The sequence below is a fragment of the Boleophthalmus pectinirostris genome, unplaced genomic scaffold, assembly GCF_026225935.1.
Source record: "Boleophthalmus pectinirostris isolate CB_2022bp ecotype Guang Dong unplaced genomic scaffold, ASM2622593v1 HiC_scaffold_1, whole genome shotgun sequence".
Taxonomy (NCBI): Eukaryota; Metazoa; Chordata; class Actinopteri; order Gobiiformes; family Gobiidae; genus Boleophthalmus; species Boleophthalmus pectinirostris.
The window spans coordinates 5,204,261-5,226,637 of record NW_026570970.1 but is presented as its reverse complement, the minus strand read 5'-3'; the positions used below and the strand labels follow the sequence as shown (position 1 = coordinate 5,226,637).

Here is a 22,377-nt window from a genome sequence, read left to right as displayed (position 1 = left end):
ATATATATCGTACGCACAGACCGTATAATCTGTTATACGGTCTGTTAGGCGGCGACGTGCCTCACAGCAAAAATCTGTGTGGAGTTTGCATGTTTCTCCCTGTGTCTGGATGAGTTTCCTCCGGGCGCTCGGGTTTCCCCCATCAACCCAAAACATGTTACAGGTCTCCATGAACAGTTGATATTCAAGGTCAGTTAAATACAATCAAACAATGAATCTGCTCACGGACGACAGGCACCTACAACCTGATGTACAAACATCTCTCCTGTAAAAAAGGTTAATGTAAAAATTGTGCGCTGTCTCAAATAAATAAATAAATAAATCTCTGAAAAGTTTAACATGAACCATCTACAACACGACAGAAACACAGAACAGACTCACCATCAGCAGAACACCCCTCTGTCACAGAAAGAACACTCATATTCCACTGAGTCGTGTCCTTTAGTCCGACAGAAACTGAACCGCATCAGCGCACAAGAAGCTTAGTTTACGCAAATTAGCCATGTGGTGCTTCATTTTTCCCAAATTTTTCCTGTACAGATATCGGGATATATATCATATATTGAGATAATGCAAAATATATCGAGATATATGAAAAAGTTTTCAAAACAAACTTACTCGGCTTCATCTTCAGTTAATCTCGTCTTAAAATGAGTCGCCGCGGAAAAAGAGCGACTATCAGCACAAGTGCACCTCCCAAATGAAGCCCTACTCGTGCGCTGTGAGACCCCGACGCTACAATATTCCATGGAAAAATGTACGGACACGACCTCACAAATGTCTCAAGCAAAGAGAAATCTGATACAAACTTCTACATCGCTCTTTTCCGCTAAACAATCATCTTAGAAGAACAATGGACACAAACTGTACATTTTGCGAACTGAAAAACTTGGGAAAAAAACTTAAACAAAGGAAAAAGTAAAGTTTGGAGGGTGGGTTAGCTGCAGATGTCCCCACCAAAGCTGAGACTAAACCTACACCCTTGGTCACGTATATAAAAATAAAAAAAAAAACACCTGCTGAAGCCACTGTTATGTCCTTTAAATGGGAAACATGTTGTAAGTTGAGTGATTCCTCAGGACGACACTCGGATCAAACTAAGACTGAATCGTAAAGTTGTCTTTTGACTCCATATTTACCTGTGTGTGTCTGTGTGTCTGTGTTGTGTTTCAGACGTTTGAGGGGAACTCGAACGCAGAGGGCGTGGTACAGAACAGACTGTCTCAGCCTGTGAGGACTCGCTTCCTCCGCCTGGTGCCCGTCGACTGGAACCGCAGCGGCTGGATCGGACTCAGGCTGGAGGTCTACGGCTGCTCCTACAGTCAGTACAGCTCTGAACCATTATCATTATACTGTTATTCCCCGTCTGAAACATGCCTGTTAACTTTTATTAATCTATTCTGGATTGTTGCATCATAGATAAAACTCTGTGTTTCTTCTGTGCAGTGTTTAAGCCCCTAAATCAGACCTCCAAGACCTTTAATCTGGCCCTCGGCTGATTTTCTACTAAAATATTTTAATTATATTTTAAAACCTGAAGACAGAATTTGCAGTTTTTCGCACAACATTCACAGTGAAAACCTCTGATGTGCCGCAGACATGCAACTAGAAATAATAGATTTACAGTTACTACTTTTTTGTGAGCAGGTTTTCTCAGTAATGAACATTAATAAAACAAAGCTGCGCTCAAAGCTCAACACACAAACACACAAACACACAAGCACCTGAATGACATTCTGAAGCAGCAGCTCCTCAGGACATAGTGTCTGATATTAATGCACTTGTGCAGGATAAAAGTTGCCAAATTTCAGGAGCTAAAAGAAAGCATGACTAAATTCTATGAAATGCACACAAGTTCATGTTAAAACTTTGTGTTGAAATTGTATTTTTCTTAAAGTTTCAGGTTGTTCATAATATTATAATATTTTGTAAAAGAAAGAGTTCATCAATTAAAAAAGATTTCTGTAATAGATTTGTGTTTCTCTGCACAAATATTTGAACTTATTGTTATTTTTGGGGTTTATATGACATGAGTTTTCTGATCCGGCCCCTTTGGGATCAGAGTCGGTTGGATACGGCCCCCGGACCAAAATGAGTTTCTCACCCCTGATCTAAACCATCACCAGACTCATGAACACATGGCTCTAGTAACAGAACATTCACGGGGCAACAGTAGCTCAGTCAGTTTGAGAGTTTGCGTACACCGATGTCTGAATGTGTGAATGGGTGAGTGGCTCTTTGATGTAAAGCGCTTCAAGAGCCTAGAATCTGGACACCACTGAGTGTTCCGGTGCATTACATCCATCACGACCAAATAGCAGCGATTAAATTTAAAAAAGTACCCACCTACCGTCGAGCGAACGAATCCTAATGCTGCGAGGTCAGATGGTTTCCACGAAAGTGAAACCGTACATGATGCTGTACATCAGTTTAAAGCATTAAAGAGGCTATTTTTTTGTTAAAGGGAAAATTTGGAATTTTGGACATAGGGCCTCATTTCCTCGTGAGCCAGAGTGTTGGAGACGTGTGGAGACACTTTTTAAAAATATTCCATCCAGTCCTTGTATTTGCAGAGGTCACTGGTGCATGTCAACAGTCTTACCCACTCCACAAAACACCTGAAGAAAATCTATTATTACACTAGACAAACTTAGAAATAAAATCAACCTTTCATTTGTAGGATTTATGTCTGAGCAGCAGCAGCAGCGAGTTGTAGCCTGATTCATCAGCTGCTTTCACTTCGTAGAAACCGTCTGACCTCGCAGCGTTAGGATTCATTCGCTTGACGATAGGCGTGTACTTTTTATTATTTAACCAATTGCTGCTATTTAGTCGTGACGTATGTAAGGCTCCACTAACGAGGCTAACTGATATATTAACTGGTATATTAAGCTTTTCCCAAATTTTCTCAAAAGGAAGAAGGGCAATAACATCTTTTCCTTTGATAAAATCCACCAATCATTCTCTTTGTTTCGGCTTTAAATCTTTGATCTCGGGAATAGTTGCCAACACAGAATGTCTGTCTCTTCGCTGATTGGCTTGTGCCCGAACTCACACTTCCGGGGTTTTTAAGAACCGTCTAGTGTATTCCGATTCCTGACCTAGTTGCTGGAGAGAAATGAAACTGAGCGGAGGCACTAGGTGGCACCAGTCTGGCTAAGTGAGTTGTACTTCTTCACAGAAAGCTCGGCAGCGGCGAACTGATATATGAAAAAATAGTCCCTCAACATGCGGCAATTCATGTGATGCAAGTTTAGTTTTATTTCAAACATTATTCTGTCGACACAGACATTTACATAGACAGTCTGGTGTAATACTGGAGCTGTTAAGGACCAAAATAGTTTGCTTTTATGGTACAAGCATGACATTTTGACACATTACTAACACCCCCAGGACTTATATTTCTGGATATGGAACCAAGCCTAAGTCGACCCTGGAGCCGAGAACTGTGCATGTCACAAAATGGACTTTATGAAAATGAGGCTGGCATAAAAAAAACACTGCATAATCCCTTTCTTACAGTCTAATGTTCTTAGTTATCCATTTTGTAATGTTGAACAACTATTTTTCATAAACTCCAAAGCATTAATGAGGTCATGTGACCATTCTCCTTGAGAATGTAAGGGTTGTGTGGGCTCCCTGTGGTTGAAATCCAAGTTAATACAATATTTTATCTTTCAAAGCCAGATTTATTGGGTTTTTGATAACAAAACAAATTTAAACATCTCTAAAGATCTGTCAATGCCTCATCATGTTTCACAATAGTAATTAAATGCTGCATGGATGTGAGTCTTAACCCTAAAAAACATATCAGAGATTTTCCTTAAATCGTTAAACTTATTCAAATAATAATAAGACTGTTTTTAGTGGCAGGATAATTATGGCCATTGACATGCACTAATCTAGCACCAGTGACCTCTGCAAATACAAGGACTGGATGGAATATTTCAAAAGTGTCTCCACACGTCTCCAACACTCTGACTCACTAGGAAATGAGGTCCTATGTGCAAAATTCCGGACTATCCCTTTAACTCTTTCCCCCCTGGACGCCGACTAGGAACAACCCATACATATATTACTAGTTCTACCCTTAGAGCATAATTGCATAAAAGAAAACAAACTTCCACGAGTGATTATAAATGATTTTCACACTCATGAACTTAATTGAAGCACAGACATATTTGTATTTCTGGAAACCTCAGACTCTGAACTCTTCATTTATGGATGTTTAAATGTGATTCAACTCATTTACAGGTTTATAACAGCTCAATGAAAATGAGAGTTTACCTGGTTAGGTGCAAAATCGAAAACAAAAAACTACATTCAGCATCTGTTATCTGCATGTTCTGAGTACTATATTCATTAAAAAAAATTAAATATACTTTGTCAAAGTATTTAAACAGATTTCATATCACCAGATACAGTAGAGCCAAGTGTGCACCTGTTTTTACCTGTTGTTCACCTGTGTGCACCTAATTTGTTTTTTTCCATTTAACTTATTTAACTCATTTAGCTTATTATAATATAATAATATAATAATAAAACTCTTCCTCGTCAGTGAGTGTCCAGTATTTGTCATCTTGGTTATTTTCTCGTGTGCAGAGCTCCACATAAGTGTTTGTTGCTGTAGTGATTCTGTCAAACATCGCATCTTGGAAAAAAAGACTGAAATATTTTAAAGGACTCGCCTGAGAAACATCCAGATTTCAGGGCAATTTTGGTTCATAATCGAGTATAAAGTCCCAGATAGTTTGTTCGGATATCGCAGGACTCCACACAGACGCATCAGCGGCGTTCTCACCTTCGTAAGTTTCACTCTCTGAAATTCCGTCATTATCGCTGTTTTCCACTTTACAATCAACTTCATCATCACTTTGAATCTATAAAAGTCACTTTCTCTAAACTTATCCATAAAATACGTCCGCTCCTCATTATTTCTAAAACTGTGCGTCGCAGTCTTTCCTTTGCACGTGTTTCATGTTGTGTTTTTTCCGGAAGCTACAATCGTCACTACTTCGATTAACTTCGGTAAAAATCGGCGAAAACACATCCTTGAATCCTATTGGCCAGCCTAGTGTGGGTTGTAGTGGCCTCTGTTTACACGTGAAAAACCGAGCCGTGTCTAATGGTCGTCAAATCACGTCTTTAGTGACAGCGGAGGCGTCAAAACAAGGAAACAGGGAGGGTCGTCAAATGTTGTCGTCATGGGGGAAAGAGTTAACAAAACGACGGATGTACAGCGGACTGAGGTCCTGTGTTGCTCTCTCGTCTGTGTTGGTTTCATCCTCTTGTGAAATGTCTGTTCCGTTTCGCCGATTTATCGCTCACTTCAGTCTTCGCTACACTAAACGGAGTCGACCACATTGCTCCAGAGACATAAACTCAAACAATAATGAAACAAACAAAACCACTATAGAGTTTTTTGAAGCGGAATTACAGCGTATTGAAAATCTTCTCAAGTTAGTTTGGCGTAATACGAGACCTTTAATATGAAAAAATGCACGCAGGCAGTTTAATTACACTCCTAAATTGTACTGACCCAGCGCTGGGAATTCATGAATACATTTACACAATTTGTTTACAAGCAAACAAAACCAGACGTCCCTACAGTAAAACATAATACAGTATTTCTAATAAGGCAGGATTTGATAAATACAGAGACTCGGCGTTTTCTGATTCTTATTCTATGGTTCAATATTGCGCGTCTTATTTGTTATTACTCATCGGGTATGGGGGGATTTGCAGGTAATGAAATTTGTGTGGGGCGGCGTACAGAAGGTGGTTTTTATGCATAGCTCTGCGGTCTCAAATCCATAAATGTATGCGGGGCCCCCGGAGAGAGCGCTTTAAAACAGGAATCTCAAATAAAACCACTGCAGCTCAAAATACTGCCCCTCCGTACGCGGTAAACACAAGCAAACAGATGAGGAACATGTGGACCCGACTAAAGTGGTTTAAAGTACACACTAGGCGTTATTTGTACTAACACTGAACTTTAAAGGTTCATTGTGTAACTTTGCGGCTGGAGGATCCATCAAATAGTTGTCGTAGCTTTGTCTGTGTGGTATACATGCATCACGAATTTCGGATTTCCCGTCACAATTCATACTGGGAAGGATTTTCCGAAAAAGTGAGCATCAACATCGGCATGTTTGTTTTCCCAGTGGGATGCGTCTATTGGGATTCCACTCTTTTCAAGTCTTTTGAACCATATCACTTTTGTTTCTGGTTCTGATATTGTCATATTTTAGTTTTGGGATTCGGACATCGTTAATTGTGTGGTTGTTGGATCCTAACAGCGGAAAACGGCTCAAGAAATTTGTTTGTGAACTCCATAAATGCAAAAGGGAATCAGATGTGTGTGACTGTAAACCTCCGTTCAAACTGTTTCTCTTCCCAATGGAATTGAAAAATAGTGAAAGGTGAAGGCGATGGGCAGGACTGATCCACAGGAAGACATTTGACTGTCTAAATCATCCCGAGTTTCCAGAGAACATTTTGTACGTATAGCGACGACAAAGCGGAATCCCATTTGTTAATGTAGAGGAGCAGAAGACAAACAGACTGAGCTGCACTTTCTTGTTCTTGTGGTTTTACAGCAACATCACGTCTTGGTCTCTTTGCAGTGGAAGGTGTTTCTTGGTGAACAGTTGGACCCTTTCGCTTTGGCGTTGACTTTTTAAATTCGTAACTAAGGTTGAGCGTGTTTTGCTTTGATGACGTTCCACATACAAAATGTTCACTGCAAACTCGGGATGATTTAGACCAGGGGTGCTCAATACGTCGATCGCGATCTACCAGTCGATGGCCAAGGTGGTGTGGGTAGATCGCCGTGTCTCGTCTCAGACTTGCGTTTGAACTCGGTCTTGTCTCTCACTCAAGGTCTGACACTCAACAAGTGCGATCATATTTCATTGCGGCCGCTGCTGTTGGCAATAAACTTGTACCGAGGTGTGGGGCGTCTCAGTGCAGCCTGTGCGCTCATTTGAAACCCGCGGAGACTCTACGGCGCATCACAAACACACACGCTCCCTATGCACGGCTCGTCTGCGACAGCGTGTGCCCTCGTGTACCAGCGTGCATCACAGGGCAGGTTCAACTTCCTAAACATCCTACCTGTCCATCTGCCTCACGTCAGCACGCCGCCCCTCGCCTTTTCACGCTCTCTCGCTCCTTCCTGCGTACAGCGAACACAAGCCCCTCCCACAGTGCGGCTGATTAGAAGAGCAAGACCAAACGTGAAGCAAAAACGAATCTAAATTTGTGTTCCAGTGTTGGCACAAAGCAGGTCTACAGCATAGAGCGGATCTACAGAACAGACCTACTGCCACATTTGGCTGAAGTTTGTCTAACAAAAGTGCACAAATGCATCTGTGTTTGTCACGATGTGCGTTTGGTTTGGTAAACGTGCAGAGGCTGGTAAATATCACTGCAAAACCAGAAAAGAATGTAACTCCAGTTTGGAACTTTAAAAAACAGGTTTAAAAATCTTCCTTCACTTTTTTCACAGTTTTGTGTAAAGTGCCAGAGGAAGTTCTCTTAAAGAAGAGGTTCTCAAACTGTGGGGGTGGGTCCAAAAAAGGGGCACAGAGTGTTTCAGTGCAGTTTGCTTGGTTTTGTATTAGGTAGATCTTTATGGTCATTTTGTAAGTAGCTTGCATGCTGAAAAAGTGTGAGCACCCCTGATTTAGACAGTCAAAGGTTTCTTTTTTGGTCCTTCCTGTAGAACAATCCTGCCAATACATATGTAAAGAACAGAGCGGAGTCTTGAATCTGGATCATTCGCACTAAAGACGAGTGACATAAACAAGTGAAAAACACACTGTAATGTTGAAACAACTTGGGGGATCAGATACACACACATAAACACTCACTCATGATTTATTTTTATTCTGTCATTATTATTATTATATATGTATCTCTTTTTGTTTTCGCGGACTGGCTGGGTGCTCCCTTAAGCCCCGTCCACACTAGCACGTACTCGAGTTGTTTTCATTGTGGATGCAGTGTTCGTTCACACTAATCCAATGGAAAACGGCTCCAGAGACAGAAAAATCTGGTGCCTCCAGCTCCCACAAATTCATCTGAGAAGGGATCTGATCGCTGATGTAGGAGTTCTAGTCTCGTCCTTATTGAACCACGTCACTGTGACTTGTTCCTTCCTGATTCTCTGGGTTTGTGACATCGGTCATGTGACGCTATTGTGGAAAACAGTTTAAACAAACCAGAGACAAATGGGAAACAGCGTAGCTAGAACTACTTGCTAGTACATGGTCCACGAAAAGACTGTTTTTACACTCACCAATACCAATTTCCTCGGTTCAAACTCGGCTGCTGCAACTTCAGACACGGTTTGCAGAACACCCCTCTGCCACAGAAAGAACACTCATATTCCACTGAGTCATGTCCTTTAGTCTGACAAAAACTGAACTGCATCAGCGCACAAGGAGCGAGCCGTTTTTTCAGTGCTGATAGTTTATGCAAATGAGCCATGTGGTTTTAAGTTTCCTTTCTATAAAACATAAACAAATATGCTCAAAGCTGTGTGGACAGGGAAGGCTTGCAGACACAGAAACGATGTGCTTTCCGATACGGTGATTCGTTTCACTTGTAAACGTAACCTTAGTGATAGGGTGAGGAGCTCAGCCACACAGGAGGAGCTCGGAGTAGAGCCGCTGCTCCTCCACGTGGAGAGGAGCAGCTGAGGTGGCTCGGGCATCTGTTCCGGATGTTTCCTGCGCGTCTCCCTGGGAGGTGTTTTAGGCTGCCCTCGCGATTCGACCCCAGATAAGCGGAAGAAAATGGATGGATGTTTTGGACGTATAATCTTGCATTTAAGAATGTTTAAAATGTATGCATGCTTTAAATAAAAACATTTAAAAAGTTAATAACATATTTCAACTATAAAAAGTATAAATGTATTCTTATAGACACAGAAATGTTCTTTATTCCCAAAAAGGGCCTCACCTGTCTCACCTGACCGCACGTCGCTGCACAGGGAGAACATGCAAGATTCAAGAGATACAAACTCTAAAATTGTCCTTTTCCCCCTCAGGCTTGTGTTAACATTTGCTGATTGGTTCTAGTTTAATCAAAATGTTAATTCACAAAAACATCTCAGATTCAATATTGTAAAGGTGTTCTCGCCTGCGGGCGTCAGCGAGAGGTCAGAGAACATGAAAAAGCGAGGTTCTGGAATATTCTCCGAAGGTTTAAAACGATCTGCGCTGTTTAATTTCCTACCAGTTTCACAGCGACATTTGCATTTGAGTTTGTGTCCTTGGGCAAGACACGTCGCCCGCAGCCTGTGCAGGAGCCTGGGGTGTAAATAAGAGACTCGCGGTCAGGGGCGGGGTTTGTATGTTCTGTTAATCTCTCTAGGTCAACATAAAACTGAAAGCCCAATAGAAGTTAATCATCTATGTGTAATAAGTAATAATCAAATAAAATATAATTTCATTCACAATGTGTCTTGTCCGAAATTTAACATTATAAAAACATTTAGCCACATTTCATGGTTTATTTATTATTATTTTTTTCAATGTATTCATATATATATATATATATATATATATATATATATATATATATATATATATATATATATATATATGCATTTTTTGTTTGTTTTTTTTCACATGGAATTTGTATCAAAGTAAGAATACATGGAAAGAAAATAATAATAATAATAATAATAATAATAATGAAATATTAAATAAAATATAATTATATAATATTATATTATCAAATATTAAACTGCAATGCCCTGACTTTTGCGCCAAATAAGGACTAAACCAGCTCTGAACCAGGACTAAACCAGGACTAAACCAGGACTGAACCAGGACTAAACCCGGGTTTCATTCCTGGTCTGGTCCTGGTCTCATTCCTGGTCTAAGTCCTGGTCTGGTCTCACTCTCAGTCCCAGTCTTGTCCTGGTCTGGTCCCGATCTGGTCCTGGTCTCAGCCCCGGTCTCGTCCCCGTCTGGTCCTGGTCTCAGTCCCTGGTCCCAGTCTCGTCCCGTCTGGTCCTGGTCTCGGTCTCAGTCTGGTCCCGGTCTTAGTCCTGGTCTCAGTCCCAATCTGGTCCTGGTGTCAGTCCCAGTCTGGTCCCGATCTCAGTCCCAGTCTGGTCCAGGTCTGGTTCTGGTCTTAGTCCTGATCACCCGACAGTCTACGTGGGCGCACCTCTGGGCCCGTCCCCACACTTAGTCCTGGTTCAATCCTGGTTCAGTCCATTATTCATTTAAGCTCAAAATTTAATACTGAACAAACTTATCATTATCCATTTTTTCATTTCCGTTTTAGAGACAAATAATGATGAACATAGTTTTTTGTTTGTTTGTTTGTTTTTTCTTATTTGTCGTTTTAATTTGAAAAAGGAATGAATGAATGACACAGGGTTTGCCCTTTAACCTGTGTCTCATCTCTTTGGACATTTATCTCACCAGAAAAGTAAAGCTTCTGACCCTTTCTCTTTCCTCTTTCTGTGTTCTCCAGAGTCAGACGTGGCGGACTTCGACGGGCGCAGTGCTCTTTTGTACCGGTTCAACCAGAAGTCCATGTCCACGGTGAAGGACGTGATCTCGCTGCGCTTCAAGAGTCGACAGGCAGAGGGCGTCCTTCTGCACGGGGAGGGCCAGAGGGGCGACTACATCACCCTGGAACTGCACCGGGGCAAACTGGCTCTCTACCTCAACCTGGGTCAGTACCACACACAAGCAACGAGGGGTCGAAGAACACTCGGATAATGTAGTACGATTTAGCCAGCGTATGCCGACACGTGAAAAATTTGGCAAACACGCTGGCGTATGTCAGATAAGTTTGCACGAACTCTGCATCCACAATGAAAATGACTTGAATGACTTGAAGTATTAGTGTGGATGGGGCCTCAGTCCAACAGAAGCTGAACCGCATCAGAGTGTTTTCAGTTTGAGAAAAGAACACAACTTAAGGGTCTGTCCACATGACAACGTTTTTTGGTCGAAACTGTGAAGTTTGTATTGGTTTTGGCCTTTCGTCCACACGATGTTTCGGGTGGGTAAAACGGTGTTTTATGAGAACGGGTTCCAGAGTGCAGAAATCTGTGAACGCCGGTGTTGTGTTATCGTGTGGATGAGCAAACCACAACTTTTGGAAAACGATGACGTCGTGACCCCGTCATTGCCAGGGTCCTCTGATGCAGCGAAGCCGGCAGCCCTCGAACTGGCCTCCACAGACCGCAAGAGCGTTGCCGAAATGTGACAGGTGTAGCCCACGGAGCTGCTCCTGTCGCCCAGCAACTGAGACACACACTAATGCTAACAACACGCACCACGCAGATTACACACACAGATCAATAACAAAGATTACACACGGGAAATTAAGTTGTAGGATTTTGAGACCAAGTTATTCTAATAATTCTCATCCAGATCTTATGGCTAAAAATGAAAACTTACCGTATTTTCTGGGTCATTAGACGCGCTCTTAAGCCTCTAACTGCATCAAAAAACGACTGCGCACCACACAATCCAGAGCGCCCTATACACGAATCCACTCGGGTGTCCCAGCACGACTTCAGTAAACTACAAAGCCGCAAACACACACGGAGCAGACAGCGACCGCACAGCGAAACACACCCACAGACACACTCATCACTCCACGCCGACGAGGAACGGAATGGAGGAACAAACCGAAAAAGCGAGTGCAATGTGCCAATCTGAGTCACAACTGAACAATAGGCGAGTTTCATTGTTGACAAAAGCACATGCTGAAAATTATTTTGGTCGGCGGCAAGAAACACTAATTCAACATGAACGGACGGAGCGAGAAAACAAGTAAAGGGTATTGATCCCGGTTATTTATCCACTCTAACGGCAGAGGACCCAAGACCATTTGACCAGAAATTGGTCATAAGCATCGATGGACGACAAATCACCCTTTTCAACCCCGACAAAAGGTGGACCAAACCAAATTTCTGGTCAGAATCGCCAACTACCTGGACAAATATTCACTTGGGCGATATCCACAATGACTTGGTGGAAACTCCTGGGCCATTCACAGCAGAAAAGATGAAAACCTCCAAGAGTCTCGATGTGTTGTTGAACTTGTTGGAGTCCACGGTTTGTTAGGATCTTCTACGTTTGCTCTGCGGATGTTTGAAAGCCGTTTAATTCACCGTTAGCGGTTCTTTTCACTCAGAATACGAAAAAGACATTTTCCTTCTTCCGTGCTTCTATTTGTGCATCCGATAATGCAGCAGGAATGTACCATTATCGGGGATAAATACGCGAGGTTACGCACTGTGTTTGACGCTACCGTGTTTCTCGCCTCCGACCAAAATACTTCCCAGCAGCAACGTGGGCTTTTAATAACAATGACGTCAGCTGAAACTCGCGTATTGATTCATTGCGACCGATCGGTTGGTCCCAGACAGCACCCTCCCTATGCGCTACAACTGAACAAAGCCCGGAGTCACCGTGAACGTGACAAATAAACAAAACCACTCACCCATCCAACTGTTGTGTTTCGCTTAAAGTACAGTGCGGTTTATTTGTGAAAAAAGTTCGAAAATAGACCATTTAATGACAGTGCGTCTTATAATCCAGAGCGCCTAATAGTGCGGAAAATACGGTATGTTCAACTTTGCAAAACAGAAAAACTATATTTCTGAGATACATCTAAAAGCGGCTAAATTACCACAGTGATGAGATTTGCATCATTAAACATTATTATCATTGTTTACAGCGCCACATACAGGTGTGGCAGATGTAGCGCGCCGTTTTCATCTGGACGTGACTATTTATTGATCTGACACGTGTGCGGATGCGAATTCTTTTCAGCCCGTAAAAAAAAAAAAAAATCCAGGAGCATTGTCTTGCGGACGTGGCCTAAATATGCAGAATTTCTAAGTTAAACGTGTGAATGAAACAAAACACAAACTCCGGGTTTGTTTGTGACGAGGAAACAACATTAGAAAAACAACAGAGCTCAGAAAAAAAGCGTAATATAAACTCTTTAAGCAAATCCTCTTAGCCATTACAGTTGCTGAACTAAACTGCATTTTCCAGACAAAGCTGCGTTTCCTTCAGTAATTACGAGTGAATTTTAATATGATCTGCTGAGGTTGAGCCCCGGATAATTAGCCTCATTTTGTAATCACTAAATAACGATGACATTTACAGACAAACGGCCCGCATTAGCAAATCAATGCGCGAGCTGGAATCAAAGCATTACTTCTGCGTCTCCATTCGGCTCCATTCAGTTCACAAAATGAGTCTCGTCTTGTTCAAATTTTGAAAACGCACAAACCAAAACGAGGTCAGACGCACTCGGCAGCATTCGCACGGGGGGAGGGTGTCCGCGGAACAGCGGGGGGTGGCCTTAATTAAACGGTTTATTACTGTAAGAGGAGGAACACGTGTTTTCGTCGCGTTTGTTGAAAGGTGCGCCGTGTAACTTTTTCGGTCGGGGGTCAGTCACCTGCTCGTTTCTAAGGATACGTCATTGCTCTGCCCGGAATGTCCCACAGTGTGACATTAAACAGCTCCGCCTTACGTTTACTCAATTACAGTTATAGTTCAAAAATACCAAGAAAAACAAACATTCTGACCTCTCCACAGATCTGGATTTATAAAACTTTACATAAAATTCCTACTAAAAATGTTCATAGGGACAAAACGCAAATGTACACATTTACACATGTTCTCATATTTGCTCACTTCTGTGTCATCTTGAGTTTTCAGACTGGACCTCAGATCTTTGTGTCAAAAGTTTAGTTAATATATCAGGGTATGTGTGTATGTAGAAAGTATATGAATACCGTATTTTCTGCACTATTAGGCGCTCTGGATTATAAGACGCACTGTCATTAAATGGTCTATTTTCGAACTTTTTTCACAAATAAACCGCACTAGACTTTAAACAAAACACAACAGTTGGATGGGTCAGTGGTTTTGTTTGTTTGTCGCGTTCACGGTGACTCACGGTGATGAGATGCGCATTACGGCTGCGGTGTCCGCGGCTAAACTGCGGGTCGGGCGGATGACGTGACGAAAAATAATATTTTTATTAAATTTGGGCGGGTGGCGGTTTAACTACTCAAATAAAAAATATATATATTACAGCCTATATTGTTAAGTGTTATGAGATATGTGTCTTTACTCCTATGTGCAATGTTTAAAGTGGCGTGTGGCGTGTGGCGTGAGCGTGACTGAGTGCTTCTTGAATGGGCCTGTGGAGCGTACGGGTGTTTTACTGTATGTGAAATGAATTGTAGGAAGGCGACCGAAGCGAGTCAGGAAGCAAATAAAGCCACGATTCTTGAGCAACAAACTGTCGTGCTTATTGAGCCCACGCACTCACGGTGAGGCTCCGAACAGAGAGTTAAACCCTGAGCAACGAGCGGCGTTTTTTTATGGACAATTAAAAATGCGAACATGCACGTTGAGCGAATGTTGGAATGAATGAGCTATAGAGTTTGCATTTTTATCGAGGCTCCTTAGTTTGTTTGTTATATGATTGTTCTAAAATCAATGGGCGGATGGCGGGCGAGTGCGGTTTTGAAAATTGGTCAAAACCTTGGGTGCAAATGGATAGTGGGCGGATGATGAGTTTTGTGTCGTGGTTGCGGATGAAAAAATAGCCCATCCGCGCATCTCTAGCATGCAGGGAGGGTGCTGTCTGGGACCGCTGGATTGTCGGCGTGTTCGCAGTGACTCAGTTGTTCAGTCGTGTCTAGAAGTGGCACATTGCGCTCGCTTTTTCGGTTCGTTTCTCCGTTCCGTGGGTGTGTTTGTGTGTTCTGCGGGTGTTGTGGCTTTGTAGTTTACTGAAGTCGTGCTGGGACACCCGAGTGGATTCATGTATGAGGCGCTCTGGATTGTAAGGCGCGGTCATTTTTTAATGGGGTTGGAGGCTTAAGAGCGCGTCTAATAGTCCAGAAAATACGGTATGCAATTGTGTGTGTGTGTATATACACGTGCACATATTCGCACATACAGGGATGAACAGGTGTACGCATGTGCTCGTGTGTGTGCTGCATTCATGTCTATGTATGTATATGTATGTCATTTATATATTTTGTTTTTGTATTGTTATTAATGTAATTATTATAACTACTTTATCCTATATAATTTATTATTATGATTTTATGATTATGATTGTGATTATGATTATTATATATTTTGTTTTGTTTTTTTCTTGGGTTGGGGGGGTTTGTATACCTGTTCACCTTGTAGCATTATTGTGTGACTGTAAGGGAGTAAAAATATCGTATATGGGTTAGGGTGGGTTAGAGAAAAACAAAAAAAAATAAAAAATAAAGTAGAGAATCACGTGCGTAACTTTTTTGTACGTACGGTTACTTTACAAATGAGACCCCTGACCTGTAACTTGGTCTGGTTTGGTTTACATGAAGGTCGATCATTTCAAGCAAAGCAAATAACATCTCCATGGTGAAAAGCGTTTGACGGACCCTCCTCCAGAAAAGCTACACAATGCACCTCTCGATTTACCGTCACCTCTCACCTCTGGTCATGAGCTTTGGGTAGTGACCGAAAGGACGAGATCGTGGATACAAGCGCTCGAAATGAGTTTCATTTCCTCAGGGTGTCTGGGCGCTCCCTTAGAGATAAGAACTCAGTCACACGGGAGGAGCTCGGAGTAGAGCCGCTGCTCCTCCACATGGAGAGGAGCAGCTGAGGCGGCTCGGGCATCTGTTCCAGATGTTTCCTTGGCATGTCCCACCGGGAGGAGGCCCCGAGGAAGACCCAGGACACGCTGGAGGGACTATGTCTCTGGGTTGGCCTGGGAACGACTCGGGGTTCCCTCGGAGGAGCTGGAGGAAGTGTCTGGGATGGGAGAAGTCTGGAAGTCCGTGCTTGGACTGTGGAAGAAAATGGATGGATGGATGGATGTTTAATGTCACACTGTGGGACATTCCAATGACATGTAATGACATCTCCATGGAAACAGGCAGGTGACAGACCAGGAACCCTTGTATTAATCACAGCCTCCTGAAAATGTGCTTAACGTTTAAATCCATTTTGTACTTTTTCTTGAGTTTTCAGACAATCTTAAACCGTTTTTGTCCGTGTTTTCTAATGTGTGCACTGTGTCACCGTGGTAACTGCTGAACATTCCACCACAGAGACACATGTAGAACACCTTTTCCTCTCCCTGCAGACGACACGAGGTTGCGGTTGAGCAGCGGGCGGGCGGCCGTCACCGTGGGCAGCCTCCTGGACGACCAGCACTGGCACACGGTGGTGATGGAGCGATTCAACCGACAGGTGAACGTGACGGTGGACGCGCACAGCCAGCACTTCACCACCAGGGGGCAGGGAGACTCGCTGGAGGTGGACTACGAGCTGAGCTTCGGGGGGATCCCTCTGCCCGGAAAACCAGGAACCTTCCTCCGCAAGAACTTCCACGGCTGCATCGAGAACCTGTACTACAACGGGATCAACATCATCGACCTGGCCAAGAGACGCAAGCCCCAGATCTACTCCGTGGTAAGAAGGAAGTGCATGTTCAATTAATCGATTAGTCATTTTGAGGTTGGTAGTTCAGTTCCTCTTCACGCGTCACTTTCAGGGAAGTCAACTTAACTTTACAAAACTTAAAACAAAAATATCCTGCGTCATTTGTACATTTACACACTTACACGTACACTTATCTGCTTTACGTACAATCATTTATCGTAGAAGACATGTTGAGGCTGTTTCCACTATATATCGTATTTTTTGGACTATAAATCGCTCCAGAGTATAAAAAAATAAAATAAAATTGTAATGAAGAAGAAAAAAAACATATATAAGTTGCACAGGAATAAAAGTTGCACTTTTTGGGGGAAATTTACTTTATAAAATCAGAGACCAGGAACCGACATTATTATTATTATTGTATCATTCGTTCATTCGTTTTTCAAAATAAAACCAAAAATAAGAAAATGAAAAAACAAATATTTTCTTCATTATTTGTCTCCAAAACCAAAATGAAAAAAAAAAAAAAAAAAACAGATAACAATTTTTTTTTTTTTTTTTTCTGTTTTCAATTTTGTGTTTAAATGAAAAATGGAAAAAACTGATAACGACCGTTTCCCGTTTACGTGACTTAAACTGTAAGACCCGGGACTGAGACCAGGACTAAAACAGGATTAAACCAAGTCCGGGACCAGACCAGGAACACGACCAGGAATGAGGCCCGGGACTGAGACCAGGACCAGACCACGACAACAACAACAACAACTACTACTACTACTACTAATACTGCTACAGCTACTACTACTACTACTACTACTACTACTACTACTACTACTACTACTACTACTACTACTACTACTACTACTACTACTACTACTACTACTACTACTACTACTACTACTACTACTACTACTACTACTACTACTACTACTACTACTACTACTACAGCTACTACTACTACTACTACTACTACTACTACTACTACTACTACTACTACTACTACTACTACTACTACTACTACTACTACTACTACTACTACTACTACTACTACTACTACTACTACACTGCTACTACTACTACTACTACTACTACTACTACTGCTACTACTACTACTACTACTACTACTACTACTGCTACTACTACTACTACTACTACTACTACTACTACTACTACTACTACTACTACTACTACTACTGATACTACTACTACTACTACTACTACTACTACAACTACTACTACTACTACTACTGCTACTACTACTACTACTACTACTACTACTACTACTACTACTACTACTACTACTGCTACTACTACTACTACTACTACTACTACTACTGCTACTACTACTACTACTACTACTGCTACTACTACTACTACTACTACTACTACTACTACTACTACTGCTACTACTACTACTACTGCTACTACTACTACTACTACTACTACTACTACTACTACTACTACTACTACTACTACTACTACTACTACTACTACTACTACTACTACTACTACTACTACTACTACTACTACTGCAACTACTACTACTACTACTACTACTACTACTACTACTACTACTACTACTACTACTACTACTACTAACTACTACTACTACTACTACTACTACTACTACTACTACTACTACTACTACTACTACTACTACTACTACTACTACTATACTACTACTATTACTACTATTTTACTACTACCACTACTACTATTACTACTATTAGTACTATTACTACTATTACTACTACTACTACTAATATTATAAATACTGTTATTATTATTAAACAAGGAAATGCCTTTAAAATGAAGTTTTGAGATTGTAATAAATAGTAAAAAATTATAAAATGAAATGATGATGGTGAAAATAATATTCGTTAAGTATAGTAACTAAAAAAAAAAAAAAAGATCGAGCGAGAAAAGGAATTTCGATCATAAATTGGCCAAAATATATAAACGTAAGGAGGCCTAGCGGTGCGTTTATGCTGCACCAACACAATTACAAATTACAAAACAAAACTCCAGGTCTGTTTGCGACGAGGAAACAACTTTATAACACAGATTAGAAAACGGAGTAATATTTTCTGATCCTTAAACGTGTCACTTGTTGAAGGGTCTATCGCCAAACGCTCCGAGCTCCGGCGTCGAAATGAAACGGGGCATCACACAAACGACGCCAGTCAGACTTGTCACCGCCGCGCTCGTGTTTCATTCATCTCGCCGCTGATCAGAAGCACGTCTCAAACTAAACCGGTCTAATTCTCCATGATGATGCTCGAGGGTTGATTAGCCATCTGCCTCCGTGACTCACTTCAAAACACAAATCTGCTGCGCCAGACACCAGCTGTCCGTCATCTCCGTCAGACATGTGAGCGGGAGAGAGAGCGCGCAAAACTGTTACTAGTGACATTACACGAGACGTTTGTGAATTACTGCGAGAGCAACGCGGCAGTTTGTGTTCACCGTGTAACTTAAAGGGCCCATTTACGCTGTTTTCGGATCGATGGTGTAATGTTTATGACCCAGCTCTGTTAGAAGTACTGGGGAAGTAACAAAAATACCAAGATGGAGAATGGAATAAATTAAATATGGTTTAATTAATGGGAATGTAAAAGATAAATGAATAAAACAGATTAAAATATATACAGAAATTGTCTAAACAAAGAAACAAAACAACAGGATTAATATACAAGTTTTGTGCCAAAAAAATAGGTCACGCAGTTGTATAAAAAAACAGGTGATTAAACTAAGGGACACACAAAACTAAAACTACATAAGTCCCCCAAAGTAAAACCAAACAAAAAGGCACAAAACAGAACTAAACTAGAGTCTCAGCACAAAAAACAAGGTCAAGCAAAAGTAAAGAACAAGGCCAAAAATTCAAGTTAATGCATCTGATATAAAAATGTATTGAACAGATACATATGTATTCTAGTTTATCAAACTGTTGACCTTTTTTCTGGACCATTTTTGGTTCTAAAGTTACATACGTTTTAAACAGACCATGTATGAAACAAGGAACAAAAATTATTTCCCAAATTATTTCCCAAAGACCTGCAAATCATGTAAATAAATGGATGTATTCCATCATATCTTGTGTTATTCCATCTTTGAACTGTTGATGAAAGGACATGATTTTTTTTTTTTATTTTTTTTATGTATTTAAAATGATAAAAATTTGCTTGGAAGGACTGACATATTTTATAGAAATAGTTTCCTTTCATTTTGAAGTAATATTAAAGTATTTGGAAGAAAAAAAGCGACAAATGATGTAAAATCCTGCACCTTCTACTTGTTTGAACAATTTTCCCTCCGTTACTTTTCCCTCCGTTACCATGAACTTTCTTCATAAAAAATCTCATGAAGTCAAAAAGTAAGAGGTTTTTCAACCTAATCTTGTACCATATGGTAGAAAACTATATGAAGCAAATATTCAAACCAGTTTGTTAAGGATATGTAAGTGAGAACCAAGAGTTATCACTGTTTGGATTTATTGCCCAAAAAGTGCTGCATATTTCATTCCCTCCGTTACCGACATGAGTTTTTAAATTTTTTGTCAACAACTTGAAAGAATATCACAGGTTTAACTTGACCCTGTTGGAGTGTAACTCTTTCCTACATTCTGATTCTTTACTTATTTCAATAGTCCCTCTAGTTTCTGAATAAGAGACATTTGAATGTCAAAAATCTGCCCGTTTCCCTCCGTTACCACTTGACCGGACCCATATAAGTTATCAAAACGTTCTATACAAGTTACTAATTTGTCATTTATACGTCCAACTCATTATGAATACGCTATGTATACACGCAAAATAAAAAAATAAAAACATTGATAGTTGAGCGTATGCCAGCATTTTAGGCAGCTGCTGGTATGTCGACGTACGCTGGCTGAATCGTCAAGGTGTGACAGAGACTTGATGTGACGGTTCTACAGACTGAAAATGTTTTATTTATGACAACAGATTGAATATAATGTATGTAGAGTTAAACAATGACCAAATAAAAACACACGAAACATGAATGTCACACCTGAAAACCTGAAAAGTTACACAATCCAACAAAGTAATACTGTATTTTAAGTCCTGTCTCGTCCTCTGTCTCCAGGGTAACGTGACCTTCTCGTGCTCGCGGCCTCAGCTCGCGGCCTGTTCGTTCCTGAGCTCCAGCAGCAGTTACCTGTCGCTGCCCGCACCTGCCCCCTCCTCCTCCTCTTCTTCCTCCTCCTCCTCGTCTCCTTCGGCCATGGGCGGGTTCTCGGTCCGATTCCAGTTCAGGACGTGGAACCAGGAGGGTTTTCTCCTCGGGGCCCGTCTGAGCCCGGAGCCGCACCGTCTGGAGCTGAGCGTCAGTAACAGTCGCCTGGTCCTGAGTCTCCACAGCGGCGGACACAAGGCTCAGGCCACGGCAGGTACGACAAACACACAGCACACGACACACGACACACGACACATGACACAGGACACACGACACACGACACACGACACAGGACACACGACACACGACACACGACACACACGACACACGACACACGACACGACACACGACACAGGACACAGGACACACGACACACGACACAGGACACACACACGACACACGACACAACACACGACACAGGAACACAGACACGACACAGACACACGACACACACACGACACACACGACACAGACACACGACACAGGACACACAGGACACACGACACACACACGACACACACACACGACACAGGACACAGGACACACGACACACGACACACGACACGACACACGACACAGGACACACACACGACACGACACACGACACACGACACAGGACACAGGACACACGGACACACGACACACGACACACGACACAGGACACACGACACACACACGACACACGACACAGGACACGACACACGACACGACACGACACGACACGACACAGGACACACGACACGACACGACACACGACACACGACACAGGACACACGACACAGGACACACGACACACGACACAGACGACACAGGACACACGACACACGACACACGACACACGACACAGGACACACGACACACGACACACGACACACGACACACGACACAGGACACAGGACACACGACACACGACACACGACACACACGACACACAGGACACATGACACAGAACACGGCACATACGACACACAGGACACACGACACACGACACAGGACACGACACAGGACACACGACACACACGACACAGGACACATGACACACACGACACACGACACACGACACACGACACACGACACACGACACAGGACACATGACACACACACGACACATGACACATGACACACGACACACGACACACACACGACACAGGACACACGACACAGGACACACGACACACGACACAGGACACGACACAGCACACGACACAGGACACAGGACACACACACGACACACGACACACACACACGACACACACACACACACGGACACGACACACACGACACACAGGACACACGACACACACACGACACACGACACACACGACACAGGACACACGACACACGACACACACGGACACACGACACAGGACACACGACACAGGACAACACAGGACACACACACGGACACAGGACACAGACAGGACACAGGACACACGACACAGGACACAGGACACACGACACAGGACACACGACACAGGACACACGACACAGGACACACACGACACAGGACACACGACACAGGACACACGACACAGAACACACGACACACGACACACACACGACACAGGACACAGGAACACGACACAGAACACATGACACACGACACACGACACACGAACACATGACACGACACGACACACAGGACACACGACACACGACACAGGACACACACACGACACACGACACAGGACACACGACACGACACGACACGACACAGGAC

The 22,377-nt window shown here is 42.4% G+C and overlaps 1 protein-coding gene across 1 annotated transcript in view; it reads left to right on the top strand.

The window, feature by feature from the left end:
• LOC110159509 (contactin-associated protein-like 5) overlaps positions 1-22,377 on the top strand; it is a 195,472-nt gene that overhangs the window by 78,601 nt on the left and 94,494 nt on the right. Inside the window, exons 4-7 of the mRNA XM_055150873.1 lie at positions 1,174-1,321; positions 10,498-10,701; positions 16,162-16,490; positions 20,568-20,871. Coding sequence (XP_055006848.1) covers positions 1,174-1,321; positions 10,498-10,701; positions 16,162-16,490; positions 20,568-20,871 — 985 coding nt within the window. The remainder of the gene's footprint in view (positions 1-1,173; positions 1,322-10,497; positions 10,702-16,161; positions 16,491-20,567; positions 20,872-22,377) is intronic.